At 28.4% G+C, this 15,316-nt stretch overlaps 2 protein-coding genes across 23 annotated transcripts in view; both read right to left on the bottom strand.

The window, feature by feature from the left end:
* LOC129914879 (glutamate-gated chloride channel) overlaps positions 1–15,316 on the bottom strand; it is a 119,026-nt gene that overhangs the window by 32,937 nt on the left and 70,773 nt on the right. For 17 of the 22 annotated variants that reach the window (XM_055994309.1, XM_055994302.1, XM_055994310.1 and 14 more), the window contains 2 exons: positions 7,773–7,868; positions 6,143–6,255 (listed from right to left, as the gene is read on the bottom strand). In XM_055994309.1, coding sequence (XP_055850284.1) covers positions 6,143–6,255; positions 7,773–7,834 — 175 coding nt within the window. In that variant the 5' untranslated portion in view covers positions 7,835–7,868. Of the gene's footprint in view, positions 1–2,430; positions 2,499–6,142; positions 6,256–7,772; positions 7,869–15,316 lie in introns of those variants that run through there. The other 5 variants (XM_055994308.1, XM_055994316.1, XM_055994311.1 and 2 more) reach the window with 1 other exon arrangement.
* LOC129914880 (zinc metalloproteinase nas-1-like) lies at positions 12,918–14,312 on the bottom strand. Its single transcript, XM_055994327.1, has 2 exons — positions 13,352–14,312; positions 12,918–13,244 (listed from the first exon to the last, which is right to left on the bottom strand). Exons 1-2 carry the CDS (start codon positions 14,150–14,152, stop codon positions 13,128–13,130), a joined length of 918 nt encoding a protein of 305 aa, XP_055850302.1. The 5' UTR covers positions 14,153–14,312; the 3' UTR covers positions 12,918–13,127.

Here is a 15,316-nt window from a genome sequence, read left to right as displayed (position 1 = left end):
TTATTCATTTCGGTTAGTCGAACATACTAATAGAACAATACTAGAAATTCTCGACGAGACAAACTTAGTACGACGTTTGCGAAGGACTAAACCTTCCGATTTGGTACAGTGAAATTTTTCAATTTAATTCCTTTATTTCAAAATATCGGCATTGATTAATATAAATTTAAATGTTAAATTTAAATTACTTTAATGATTGAATTAAAAAAAAAAAATGTTATTTAGCTATTTTTAAATATCATCAGTTTTAACTTTCACCAGAAAGTTACCTACAACACGTAACTTAACTTCGAGAAAGATGAATTGCTAGATACATAAGTTCCATCTGAACTTAGTTGCAATCGGTAGCAGGAGGTGGTTTTAGTGCGGTAAGAGTCCCACATATCTAATCTATGAGCATAGAATCTTTTGGAGATTTCAACACCTACCCACGGACAAAAAAAAAATTAATTCATTTTGGCCATACGAATTCATGATAAACAACAAGAACGAACGTTTTCAAAGTGGGTACTATTCTATTGAGCGACGAAGATTATAAAAACGACTTTGAATCACTCAATAAAAGAAATTCGAAGACAAAATAGAATTGAAAAAAAATTATTGGTTTTATTTAATCATAAAATGTGTTTTTTTTTTACGTTTACTAAAACGGTTCTATAAGAATAATTTGGCTGAAATCGGTTCATGATTTTACAAGAAAATCAGACATAAACAAAAGGGTTTACAGTTTGAAAAGATTCAACAAATATTTTTTTTTATTTTAAAATACGACAGTCTTTTTGAGAAAAAAAAATCAATGGTCGTTCATCATCGAAGCCGTATTTGAGAAAAGTAAGGTTTTCTACATTGGTAAAATTGGACGTAGCTTATGGAATTTTGGTCCTGAAAAATGTTTTCTTGTCAATTTTTCAAAACGCTTAATTTCTATGCTTGAAGCAAATTTCTTTGGTGGTTTTGTGCTTTTTTATCATCGTTTTGCAAGCTCTGATTATTATATCGAGTTCTCTTTTTTTATGAATAGTAAACTTTGTTTGCATCCAACCACATTTTGGAAATATAGATCAAGAGTGTGGAATGATGTATTTAAAGACTTAGAACAACTCAAAAATAAAACCGCTGTTGATTAATTTTTTTTTTAATCAACGCAAAAAATACACACTTAATTTATGCGTTGATAAATTATAAATTGTGATTTTCTATAAATTCATTTATTTTCTGTATAATTCTAAACATATACCTTTGCTAAAGATACAAATATCAATATATTAACAGCCAATTAAAAATATATCCATAGTAATATTGTGCATTTAAGTGCAAATTTTATACAGCCAAAATTTACGTCACAAAGGTGTATGCTTTTCGGCTTAAACTATATATTTTTTTTTGCATAAATTCTTAAAAAAATCATTTTTTCAAATAAAAAAAAAAATAAATATAACAAAACCAAACTTTAAAGAAACAAGTTTTTAAATGTAACTTCAAAATTTCATATAATTATTAAAAAGCAAACTTAAACTAATATATATATAGCTACATAATATTTAAATAAAAAACAAAAATAAGAAAAAAAAAACGTAAAACTAAAAAAACATCACTGGCGGAATTAAAAACAAACAAAAAAAACTCTTAAATATGTTTTTTTTTTTACTATAATCAAAAACTAATTTTATTTTAACAGTATTTTTAAAATAATGGAATTTTTGCTTCGCAACCATAACAATTAAATTTAAGTTGCAATGATTTGCTTATGAGAAGAATGTTTTCTTTTGAAAAAAAAAACAAAAATAATAATTATATTTAGGTTTCTAACAAATAAAATTGAAAAGCCAAATTTTGGATGTTTGATTTTCATTCTCATTTTTTTTTTTATTATTGCCAATTTTATACTTTCCATAATTTTTTTTGCTGTTTTAATTCTAGGAAAATTGAAAAAAATAAAAAATTCAGGAATTTATTGGAACTTTTTATTTTTGTAAATATTGTTTTTTATTCTAATTTGTTTGATTTATTATATAATTTGCTTTAATTTCTATTTTTTTTTTGTTGGTTTTGGAATGTATTGATGCAATGACAGCTATTAAAATAGTTATATTCAGGGTTAAATTTTGGTTGCATTTTATTCAATCAATGGTTAAATAGTATTTTTTTTGTTTCAATTGCATTCTAGACTATATAGTAGTTAATAATAAAAAAAAAAAAAACAAAGTTATATTTATGTTTCTTGCAAAGTATAATTATTTTTTTGCATATAATTAGTTTTTAATTTAAAATTTAATTTATGGAAAATAATAGAGGCACTAAATTGTATTGGTTTTTTTTTTTTTTTTAATTAACGATTATTTTTTTAGCAGTTAACTTTGGTTTGGGTTTTTTAATTTGAGAGGATTGCTTTGAATTTAAAGGCGCAATTCAATAATTCCGTGGACTTACCATTTTAATGTCACTAATCGTCATTATACTTCGAACGAAAAGATTGATTCTGACTATTGCAGGGCCATCTGTTTGTTGGTAGATGTTTTTTTGGTTTTGTTATTAGAATATACAAAATTTTAATGTGGAACAACAATATGAAAAAGTTTTTTGTTTTTTTTCAACAAACAAAATTGATTGGTTATATTTTTGTTTTTTTGCTTTTCATTTTATTTATATTGATATTAAGAAAAATATTTTTATTGTGATTTTTAATGTATAGAATTTATCTTACATCATTTTATTTACAAATAAACATTATGTAAATTGCCTTAGGTTTCAATGTTTGATTTTTAAAAAATTGAAACTATACCTAAGGTAATTTGATAAGAATCTGTACACAAAAAATTTACAAAATGCTTTGCTCTTAATACCTTTAAACTTGGAAACACATCGAATAGAAACAAAATGTATTATGTACTTTTCATCAAAGAAAAAAATTAACCTCTGATGAATTCGCTTCGTTGAGCTTCAAAATTGGAATATAAACTTACTATCTGCATTATAATTATTGGCTATTGATTGGGGGCTAACGTGGTAAAAAATGTCCCTGGTTAAAGGATTTTATTTTGATTTTTCGAAACAAAGCAAAATTTCGATGTATCGAAGGTTTTTCACTTAATCTTTTAAATGGTTACATTGATTGCAACGTTTTCACGCAGTTTTTAATTTTCTACTCAAAAACTTTATTTTTTCATTGGCACTTAATAACTTATTTCTGTGATTCCTTCCTTGAAAAACTCACAAAAGTACCCAGTTAATACAAATAGATAATTTTAAATGTCAAGGTAAGTGCAGCACCATTTCTTCGTTATTGCACCATTTTAACTGTATTACAAATTTTCATATGGATATCTTTATATCTTTTCAAGTACTTTTATTATTTATTTTCGAAAACAATGACTTTCAAATTCAAAATTTTGGAAAAAAAAACATTAATAAAACAATCACATCCTAACTAACAAATTATTTCTCTCTAAACTGAGAGACTATTTTTCGGGATGAATTTGCGTCCAAGATAATAATTTTAAAAACAAAGTAGCACGATATTCATTTCTACTGTTTTGTTTTAACGAAAAGCATAGTTAAATAAAAATTATTCAGCTTTGAAAAAAGTAAGAATTTAATTAAAAAAAACTGGCAGCGACTTTGGATTGATCATGCCTTTCTTGGATAACTATTCGGATGCTTTACTTTAAGTATCACTGTGATCTAGCCTTAAAATAGGACTTCATATTCAAGATTTAAAAAGAGAAAAAAGTAATTTTAATGTATAGCGAAAATTAATTTGTTTAATTAATTGTTTATCAACAAGAACGTTTTTCTAAAAAGCAAACAAAAGTTTTAAAAAATGTTACACATACACCACAGTGACCGTTTAAAAAGAAAAATTGTTACAAGATTCTACCTTCTGAATAGAAACAGAAAAAAATCATGAATCTATTTAATTTGTATAGATTGTTTTCAGCTATTTTTAATGATTGAATAATGATGCAAACGTCAACTAATAACTGTACCTATACTGTATGTAGGTAAAATGTTTATTTCATATAGGGCAGTCGAACTGTTTTCAGACTCAAATAAAAGTGAAATGTGCTGATTTAACTTTTTTTTAGCCATAAGTTAAGCTTTCATTTAAAAGATGTACAAAATCCGTAAAATCAGCAATACAAATTTTCGGTTGAAAGTATTTGGTCTGTTTTTCAAAAAGTGCTGATTAAAAAAAAAAAAAAAAAAACGCGACTGGGTTGCACGTTTCAAATATTTTAAGTTTAACTTTCAATAAAAACTAAGAAAATAAAATACAATTTGATATTGAAATCACAAAAACATCTTTTTAAATGGATTAAACCTCCAAAACAAAAATTCAATTTTACTTCTAAAATGAAAAATATTTTTTTGGAAAATAACTCTTACAAATTTTTGCAGCCGTTTCAAAAACAAAAAAGTTTTTTTATATAAACAAATTTGATATGAAAGTTGACAGATAAAAAAAAAGTTATAGAAAATTCATTGGTCCGTTTCCAAAAAAATTTAATTTTGAAATAAATGTAAATATTATTTTTAATCCTAAACTTATTATTTGTAATTTTAGTTTTAAGATAGCTAATGTTTTTTTTACAATAATTTTAGTTGAAATCAGTTGAGTCGTTTACGAGAAAGTCAGAGATCAAAAATCGTTTCTATCGCAGTTACCATTAATAAAAGTTCAAAAAATATTTTATTTTATTAAAAAGTAGGATCTTATATGCCGCAGTGCATACATATGTATTTTTTTTTTATCGAAATTGTTAAAACGTTTTTTGAGAAAAATATTTTTTTTTATTTTGGTAATTTGGGAAGTTCCGATAATTTTGGGACTAACAAAATTTAAATTTTTTCGTTTGGGAGTAACCAAAAACGCTAAAATGTCAGGTTTGAAGAAAACTTTTGATTTTGTTGGTATCTATATGTATCTTAAAAACTGTTGGAACAAGCAGATAAGTACCTAGGTTCTGAACAATTGCCGATAAAAATATTGGCTGTACCTAACATTGACGCAAAGAAACAATATTTTCGTTTTGTTTTAATAATGATATCTTCTAAACGAAGTAAATTTTAAGAGTAAATTGAAACCCAGCAGTAAACTGTTGGACTAAAGTGGTTTTTGAAATGGCCGATTCAATTGAAGAGTAAGAAGATCAGAAGATTTTTTTTAATAACAGCTTTAAACCCGGAAGTCTTACGAAGACACCAAAATAGCATCATCTACATTAAAGGAAAAAAAACGACATTAAGACAACGTTAAATCACTGAAAATCACAATGATTTAGTAACTATTTAGAATAATTTATTGTTAAAGATGAAGATTTTAAAATTAAAGTGGACGATATATTGATTTTTAGTAATTTCCTTCTTTAAAGCAATATTAATCAAAGTAGGTATCATCTGTAAAACAAAAACGTTTCAACTTCAATTTGTTTTGTGAACCTGTAGTTTTTACAATGTACATAATTTAAACAAATGTTTGAGTTCAAATGCAAGATAGGTAGACTTGATTGACAGGTCCGTAAAATACATATAAAAAAATAAAAACAAAAGTTATATATCACAGTATCCAAGTTTTATGTAAAGAGCAAAGCATTGTTTAAAAATTAATAAATAATAACTAAAATACCCACATTGAACCTTAAATATTTTTTTCTGTATTTACTCTAAAATAATAATTACTTCTTCAATTGTAAACATAATTTTGAAATTCTCCTAATCCAGCCTATATTGTATATTTTCCCTTTCCCAAACTTGAATTTTAAATTTTCCATTTAACCCATATTTTAATTAAATATATTCTTAATTTCAAATATTAAATTATAAAAATAATAACTTTATGCATAAATCTATAATAATTCGCTATAAATTTAAATTTTAAACTCATAAAAAATATTTCTCTATAATAAAAGTAAAATTAAAAAAAAAAAAAATTAAAACTAATGTGTAAATGTTTCATTTCGATAATTTAAATTATGTCGTTTCGTTTCTCTCATCACCAATATCTTTTTTTTTTTTTTGGCGAGGAGCAATAAATTGAAGAACGACTGCGACGACGACGAAATATAAAAGGGAATATTTGTTTTTTCTTTTTTTTTTTTATTTTTTTAAATTTGAATTTATAGTACGAATGTAATATCTTTACCTGTTCCATTAATTCCGGATGGTCGGATACGGGCATCATATTTTCCAGCACCTAAAATTTGATCCAAAACTTTTTTCTCTTTTTCTCGGAAATTTATTTTTGCATTATTTGCTCTGAAATGGTGGAAACGTGAAATACGTGATTTAATGGAATTGAAAATCTTTTTGAATTTGATGGTTTGGTTTTTTGTCGAAAATTTAATTTCGATTTTGTGGTTTTGAGCAAGTGAGAGAGTGAGAGAGAGAGAGAGAGAGTAAGAAAGAGAAGCATTTGTGGATGTGGATGTTGTGATAAAGAGATTTGATAGACGGAACGTTGGTGGTAATGGTGGTGGTTGTTGTGGTGGTGGTAGCGGTGGAGGAAGTAGTGAGGGTGGGGTGTGGGTGTATTATATTTTAGTGGTTGTGTTTTGAAATGATGGTTTGGTGGTTTTCCTTGCTTAATCGATGAATAAATTATTTGCCGCTTAAGTGAAGTCCATAAGTTAGTGCAAAATTGAAAAGGAAAATCAATTTTGCCTTAATTTTCTTTATTGCACAATGGATTTAAGCTATTGAACTTTTAAGATGAGTTTTGGAAATGTTCTGCGTTGATGGTCAAGGTGAGGTTTGAATAAAATTTTAATCTTTTGTAATTAAAATGCATTGTATCAGGCTTTACATGACATGTAAACATGAACAAGGATGTATTTCATATATCATCATTTCAGATATCAGTATTTTTTCATGTAATGATTGTCTGTACGTGACATTTCTTTGATTTTGTACAAATCTTTTTTTTTTGTATTCGTCAAAGACGAAAGTTAGCATTTAGAAATTCTGTCACTTAGAATTTCTTCAAATGAAATAAACTGGAAAATACAACAAAAAGGACAAATGTGTCTGTACGTGACGGTTAAAAACTCAATATGAGTTTTTTTTTTACTAGTTTTGAGTTTAAGGGATTTGTTTTGTTTTTTCACAGTTTGACAACCATATCTCAAAAGGATTACAATGTGATCCCTAAAAGAGTAGGTGTTTTAACTTTTTTTTAAAGATATTCACCTACGCGACAATATAGTTATTCAATCGATTAGAAGCTAGGCATTGCCATTGTTTATTTTAAAATGATAAACAAAATGAGCATATAACAACAAAAATTCAATTGTACCGAGAATGATTTGATTTTCTTTTATTTTATTTTTGTTAATTTTTTTTTTTCAAAAATATTTATAAATATGATTTTTCAAAATGTTTGCTTTTTTTTTGCAGTGCATATTTTAAGTGAACGCTGTGAAAAGATGCTGTCGTTTGAGCCGTTTTTAAGTCCTTGCGACAGTCTAAAGCTTTATTTTTTTTTCTTATAATTTATTAGCACATTTGAAATGAAACATTGTGATTTGTTGCCTGCGTATTTGGTTGCAATTTAGAGCACCTTTCAGCAGGTATTACGTAAAAAATAAAAGAAAAATAAATAAATGCTAAACAAAAAAAAAAAAAGAATATACTTTTATCACACACATTTACAAATAAAAAAATCTCGCTACACAAAAAGAAAAATAAAAGAAATTATAAAACAGAAGAACAAAACTTGAACTGAAAGTTTTTTAAATTGCTTGAAAATAAAGATAAAAATATTGAGAGATACTTACAAGGACGCACTACAAAGACAGGCAAAGTAAAATACAGCCCAGAAGCAATGACCAGTGCCCATTTTATTGTTTTGTGGGTAGAAAAAGTTTTTAACGCTGAAAATACAAGAACAGATAGAAATTATAGTGGTTTGTTGTTTTTTTTTATATTTATTAAATAAATATAAACGATTTAAAGGAGATAAAAGAATAAGATTTGTGTTATAAACTACATTAATGTCGTTGTTAGCTACTGATTGCTTTCATAAAAATAGTTTTTCTTTTCTCAAGCAATAGAAATGAAAGTTTTCATAAAAATGGTAATCATACAGAAAGAATATGGTGATGTTGTATGCAAGATAATAATTTCATGGATTTATGTTTAGTTATCACAATAAATCTATTTATGTAATATATTGTTCTTTTTTCCATTTTTTCTCATTAATATATGTTTTTTAGCCCACAAAAATTATAGAAATAAAAAGTCCAAACAAATACAATTATTTTTATGTTTGTTAACTATTTGTAGTAGAAGCTACGAATGATTTGTTTTGGAAACCAAAGGATTCCAATAAAAAAAGAAAACTCAGTAACATTCTGTAACATATCCTACCTTATTTTTTGTCCCACTCGTGACAAGTCACTTTAAATATTTTTTTTCTTATTTTTAATTCTTCTATATACAATTTGAATGCGTTATTCTTCTGGAGCCCTTCATTTTTCATGGACGTGGAGGTGAAAATGTAGAATTTTTTTAAGAAACCAGAATTTTTTCTGATAGTTATCTGAAGCTTTTTTAAAGTATCGTACATCTCTGAATTGTGATTTGAACTATTTTTAGTTGCATTAAGAGGTTTTCGGTTTTCCTGATTTTGAATACCGTCGTTTTGTTATTTATGATGAATAATAAAAATACAGTACATTTTGGCTTTGTTTTGAAAAATGTTGCGTTTAAGGCCAAGTGACAACAAAGCAAAGCTTCGGGTCACTGTGGTGTATACGTAACATTTTTTTCGATTGAGAAACTTAAAATGTAGATATGGGTGATTCAGGAGGATTGTGCCAAAAGCTAGAGCGTGTTAATTGGGTTGAGACAAGAAAAAATTGAATGGGAATAAGGGGTCTTTTCCACTCGTTTAGCCAGCGCCCAGCAGGGACAATTTTCTAAAAAAAATGGCTTAATTTGGAAAAAAATCAATGGTCACACCTACAATACCTTTTTGTAAAGCCAAAAACCTCATCTTTGATGATGTTTCTAAAAAAGCTATTTTATATAATACTTTTTAAAAAATTCATTTTCAAAATCAAAATTTTGAATAACAACAAAAATTAGTTCGACTTTTTCTTTTTTGAAAATTAATTTGTTTTGCTTTTCTTTGGAAAATTGTTTTTTTTTATTGAACAACCCTTTATTTGGTTTTTCTGTAATATTTTGAATTTAATATTTGTAAATTTAATATGTGTAAAAAAAATTATTAATATTCATCACCAGTAGAAGCTCTGCATTGCTAAGATTAAAATTATAAAATAGACAAAAGACTCATGACCTTCAATCAGTTTACTTTACAAAGCTTAAATTTGTTTTTAATATCAAGCGGCCATAAATTAAATAATATTCCTGTCAGGTGTTTCATTGTTATATCTTAGTCGTCCTATAAACCTACTGTTATAGGGAAATGGTAAATAAATAATTTATTGCAGTTATAAATTAAAATTTATTATTTCGCCAACTAAACATAATTCACCAATAATATTATGTTTCTATAACAAGAACCTACTTTTATCTCTTTTTTATTTGTTTTTGAAAACTACAAAACAATGTTCTATAATATTTAGCCTTCAACACATTTCCATGCCATGTCGTTGTCGTCGGATTACATATTTGATAAAATCTAAGCCAAACAAACAATAAAATAATTTAAGTATAGTAATTATATGCACTATGTGCTCATTACCCTCGGTACGAGTATTTTCACGCATGAGGAAGTTGTTTGCTCACATGTAAACATGTAAGTTTTGCTGTAGCGCTCTATATGTAGTTTCCCAAAACTTGTGCGGTGTAGGCGGCAGCAATGTGCTCAAACTTTTCTATCGTAGCAAAAACCCCCGATCAGTATACATTATATTTTATTTATGTATTTAAAAAAAAAACCCCTCGCTTTTCCTCCCCCAACATTTATATACTTTTTGCACACAGGTTTACCAACGCATACTCATTTAGTAGAATACTTACAATTATATTGCGCTGGGTGTAATTACTGCGATAAGATAATTAGGAAGTGTACATGTACTCAAAGGAGAGGGTGCATTGTTTTGAATGTATGCCTGCAGGTTAATTATTTTGTTGCATACAAAAAACTCATAAAGATAGATATACGGAATAATATTCGCTATACCAACTGTATGGTTTTTTTTTTTTTGTTTGCAAACATTGAGAGCACAACGATGTCATAGTCATCGTCGTGTTTTTCTACTCTTCTGTGATGTAATTGTTATTATCAGAGACTGTGAAGTAGGTCAAGGTGCTTCAGTTTGCTGCGCTTCAAGCTTTTTGATTTTTTGAACAAACAAAAAAATTCATCCGCAAATAATACATTTTAGCAAAATAGATAAAGGTGGATTTTTGGGTCAACAAAAGTGTCAAAAATCTCTTTGATTTTTTTGAGTAACTTTGCAACTAGTTGCAGACATGTCAAATCATTAGCACTCAAAACTTGAACGTTAATTTTTTTAGAAAACATAATTTTTCTATTCAGGATTAGAAATAATAAAAAAAAAAAAAAATAAAAAACCATACGACTCTACCTGTGCACTAATTTTCTCCTATTCGTAGCTCAACATTCTGTCCCCTGCGAACTTCTGACCTGATTTAAAAACCCATTTTCATCTTCTACATCTTTCGGGAGTTAAAGACCTGTATACGGTTCTTTTTGATGAAAAAAAATAAGTGGTGAAAAAATTTCTTCTCTTAAAAAAAAGTCTGTGGTGAACAGATGACAATTTTAGGTTTTTTTCCGCAAAAACAATGGGATGCACATTGTTTTGCGAGAAAAAAAAAACGTGGTGAGTATAATTTTATTTCGATTTCGATGCCCAAAAAAGTAGGGTGGTTGTCAAACATCGTGGTAGTTTTTACGATTCCTGTCAATACAGTTAAATACAAAAGTTGTAGGTAGTAAAAACATCTATCATTAGGAAAGTATAATTTGGTTTCTAGGGCAAAATCTTGACGGCCAAAGTTACTTCATTTACGAAAAAATCGATCTTAAAAAATTGTTTTTTTTTACCATTTTTTTTTTTTGACGTGACGATGAACAATGGCAGCATCCCCTAAAAAGTGACGGCATTTTCTCCAGTTCCACCTGAAATTTTTAGAAGTGCTGCAAAAATTTCAATTAAAAATTAAAAATAAACTATTAAAGATACAAACATTTTCTATAGCTTATCTGAAAGATAATAACTTAAGGTTGAATACAACTGAAGGATTTTTTAAAATTCTATAATTTTAAAGGGTAAATAGGGGTAAAACAAAATTGCAAAAAAGTGGCTATTTTCTTAACGCAACGTTGTAGAAAGTTGGTTTTTTTTTAATCGATAGATAAATTTATTTTAAGGCTGACAATGGCATTGAAAAAATTCTAGAAATTTTCAAAATCAAGTTATAAATGGTTTCTTAAAACTAAAACATGAGGTAGACCTTTGACAATGTGAAAAATGCAATTCAAAAGATAATAAAAAAGGATAAGGGGTCTATTACGGATTTTTTTTTTTAAGTTTCTGCGTTTCGAAATATGAATGTAAACCCTCTACTTTTTTAGGGTTATTGTTTTGCGCATGAGCATGCATGTGCAAAAAATTGGTGTTCTTAAATGATTTTTGACCGAATAACGGAAAAAACCAAAACAATTTTTTTTTACTTTTTCAATGAAAAATGATTGTTTTCAATAAATTATTATTTTTATACCATTACGCATTGTAAAAACTTTAGAAAACTTTTTAATGGTGTAATTTTTTGGTCAGCTTTTTATATAAAAAATTGATAACAAATAAATGTTTTTTATAAATTTTTTTTTTTAACCTTAGCACACAATCCATTTTCTTATGAAAGACCATCGTCCGTAAACCGGCTTTACAGACAACCACTTTTTTACATAGTCTTAAATAAAAGGTTCTAATTTAAAACCCGGCTTCCCAAACTTCCCAAAAATAATATTTTACTGAAAAGTTATAAACTTAAAAAAGTAAGTTTTAACCAAGGATTGTCAAAATCAAACAATTTTTGTAAAAGATAAAAATAAAAAAACAAAAATTGTATTTTTGCATTTTTCTTACTGTTTTTGAGGTTATGTAAAAAATGATTTGAGTAAAAGTTGTTTTATTATTCAAAACTTTTTTGTTTTCAACATTAGGAGGTCTACTATTGACAAAAATCGTAAAAAAAATAACGATTTTTGACACCCATCTACCCCCTTTTCCCCCCGATTTGTTTGTGGGCAATTTATTATTCCCCTTTCACATACCATTTATCTTAAATTTTCCCACCACCTAATAACTTCGAAATAAGAAAAGTTTTAAGGCGAAAACTTTTCCAACAAACCTGACTTTTAACCGACTTCCAAAAAAGAGGAGGTATTCAATTCGTCTGTATTGAGTGAACCAATTTTGATAATTCTTTTTGTATTGGAAAGCTTGTGGCTGCAGTGTGGTCCCATTTCAATTTCGTTCACTTCTGGCCATAGAAACTATGAGAAAAACCATAAAACCCAGTTTTGATCCATGGAAGTCGGTTTTGTTTTTTGATAAAAATGATTATAAGATATTTGGTTGATGCTCTCAGGAATGTCTTGGCAGACTGATATAGTAGACGTCTCCTGAAAACTCACGTATTTCGGGTATGATAAATAATATTTGAAAGAACAATTCTCTCAATATCTTTGCATAAGTTTTCCTCTTTTGAAAATATTGCTATTTTGTAATTTCGTAAATCTTTTGTGTATAGCTGAAAACAATAGATCATTCAAAACTAATTAATTCAAGTGAAGGCTCCACGCAGTCTTATTTGATAAAAGATTCCTGTTTTCATTCTCCCAATGAAGGTACCAACACAATCTTTATTGTTTGAGTAAGATAATTTAATTCAACTCGAACACTCCACTGCCACTATAAAATCAGTTGACTTTAGGAAAATGGAACTTCAATATTGTAATGTATCTACCTATTGAATATTTAAAATCTTTTGATGGAATGTATTGTGCAATAAACTTGAAAACCTTTCTGGACAAAAAAAAACTTCAATAATACCTATATTGAACAACACTTTTGTTTTTTTATTTTAACATTAATCATCCACGTTTTTCCAGTTCAAGTTCATGATGTTCATGAATCGTCAAGGACATTAATACTTTTACAATTATACATGACGTTTATTTTTGCTACATCTGCTCTTGAGAAGCCACTGCGCTGTCCCATGAACCTTGATTCTCTTGTAATTCTCTATATAAAAAAGAAATAAATACAAAAAAACCCTTAATGGAATTTCCAACGAATCAAAATGAAATTTAAAAAAAAAACGAAAAAAAACCATTCTCAATCGTCCTTACCCTTGGCTCAATTGTAGGCTTTCCATTCTTCGAAAATGACGTTGCTGAATAGTGCATCACACTCGTGTAATCGTATCCAATTCCCATCAAGCCTTGTGCTGATTGTTGAGAAGACTTAATAAAGTTAACTTTCATATTCTCCTTGATGTTTTCTGGTCGTACAATTATATAGCTGTCCCGTTCATAACGATTCTGTTCATGGATAAAACCTAACACGTGCATAAGTTCATGCAGAGGAGTGCCGCGTTTCATCAAACATTGCGGTGATTGCAAGTTAACTTCCTGCTTTCCACCTATCCTCCCCACTGACGACCAGCAGCCAGATCTACCGTTAACTATGGATATGTAATCCTTTTCCCTAGAGCGGAGCTTGAACCGAATACATGTCCTCTTGTGGTACTCATCAAATGCCAATTTAATCGCTGCCAGTCCATTGGAATCGAAGGTTCCGGCAATTTCGTAGGGTACGACTCCTTTTGGCCAGAGAGTGGGCTGGGTCACTAAGCCATTTCGGCTGTACATGTGAAATGGCATGCGAATGTCTCCTTCAAAATACGCACCAAGTTCTTCGGGATTTTGATTAGACGTCCTATTGTATTGAGCCACAAGTTTGCCAGTGATTTCGTCATCAGGATCGATAAATGCATTTTCGCCAAAAGCATGTATGTCGATGAAATCAGAAGGACTTGTGTCGTCCACTTCGTTGAAAGGCTCCCACTTGGATATGGAAAGACCATTAGACAAACAAAACTTGACTACTCCAATTAAAAGGAACAGTCTAGAATAATGATGGGAGTTCATTTCCGTAAAGGTGGAGAACTTTAACAACTATTTAGGTATAATGGCGAGTTTCAAGCTGCTATCGCAATTTATATTAAAAGTTTTTGAAACCTTGGCTGGGTTGTAGTACCTGCAGTGTCGATAAGCTTTTTTTGTTTTGTTTCCGGAAAAAAACTTAATTCCTAATGATATTTATATACATACATCAGAACATAATTTGTGATAATTTTTTTACTAGAAAAATGAATGGATTCCGTAGGGTACCCAAGTAAACGACAATGCTAAGATGGTGGCGAAAATTATTACAACTGCCAAGTAGGTTCCCTTATTAACAAACACTCCAAAAAGATTTTTTCTTACACCATAATTGTTAAAAAAGTTGAAAATTAATCCAAATTTGCACTATGTCAACCCTTTTTGAACAAAAATTTATCTTTAATTGTCAGTTGAACTTATTATCAAAACAAAAAACAGTCATTTGTGAATGAATAACTTGTAGCTAAACACATGTGAACTAGAAACTTTTTTTTTTTCAAATATTTGTTTTGTTGGTGCTCGAAGGTAGGTCAGTGACAGACAAAATGTACATTGAATTTTGTTGACTATGCAAATTTGGCATTTAATAATGAAGCATTACAAAAATTGCTTTAACACATGGAAATTACGACAATAAACCAAAACCAACCGCGCAAGTTTCCATCTCAAACTAACAAGAACTAATCGTGCTCGAGTATTCTGAGCTGAGGTGCTTTTTTTTACAACTTTGTGACTCCTCCATATGTTATGATCAAATTGTCAGATTATATAAATATACCTACACTTTTCTGGATGTACTAAACTTACTTGTTCTAAATCTGAGGATCGATTTTGTTTAAGTAATCTGCCCTCAACGCAAACGATTTTATCAAGGGTCCATATTTGGTAGGTGTACGTTTCAGAGTGCAAGCTTTCTCTCCATATGATTTTCTGACTAACTTAATATACAAATTTTCAAAAACTTTGACGTGCAAGAATTTATCAATTAACACACATAAAAACATAGACTGAAAAATTTTTGAAAATTTTCTAAATTTTAATATAGGTGACTCTCAGGGGCGGTACCCCGGGGCCCCCGACACGTCAGGGCAGCAACTGGAGGCAATTCAGAAAAGGAAACTTATTTTAAAAGTGTACATATGTAATATA

Source organism: Episyrphus balteatus, chromosome 3, assembly GCF_945859705.1.
Source record: "Episyrphus balteatus chromosome 3, idEpiBalt1.1, whole genome shotgun sequence".
In the NCBI taxonomy this organism is placed as follows: domain Eukaryota; kingdom Metazoa; phylum Arthropoda; class Insecta; order Diptera; family Syrphidae; genus Episyrphus; species Episyrphus balteatus.
This window is presented reverse-complemented; position numbering and strand designations above follow the sequence as displayed.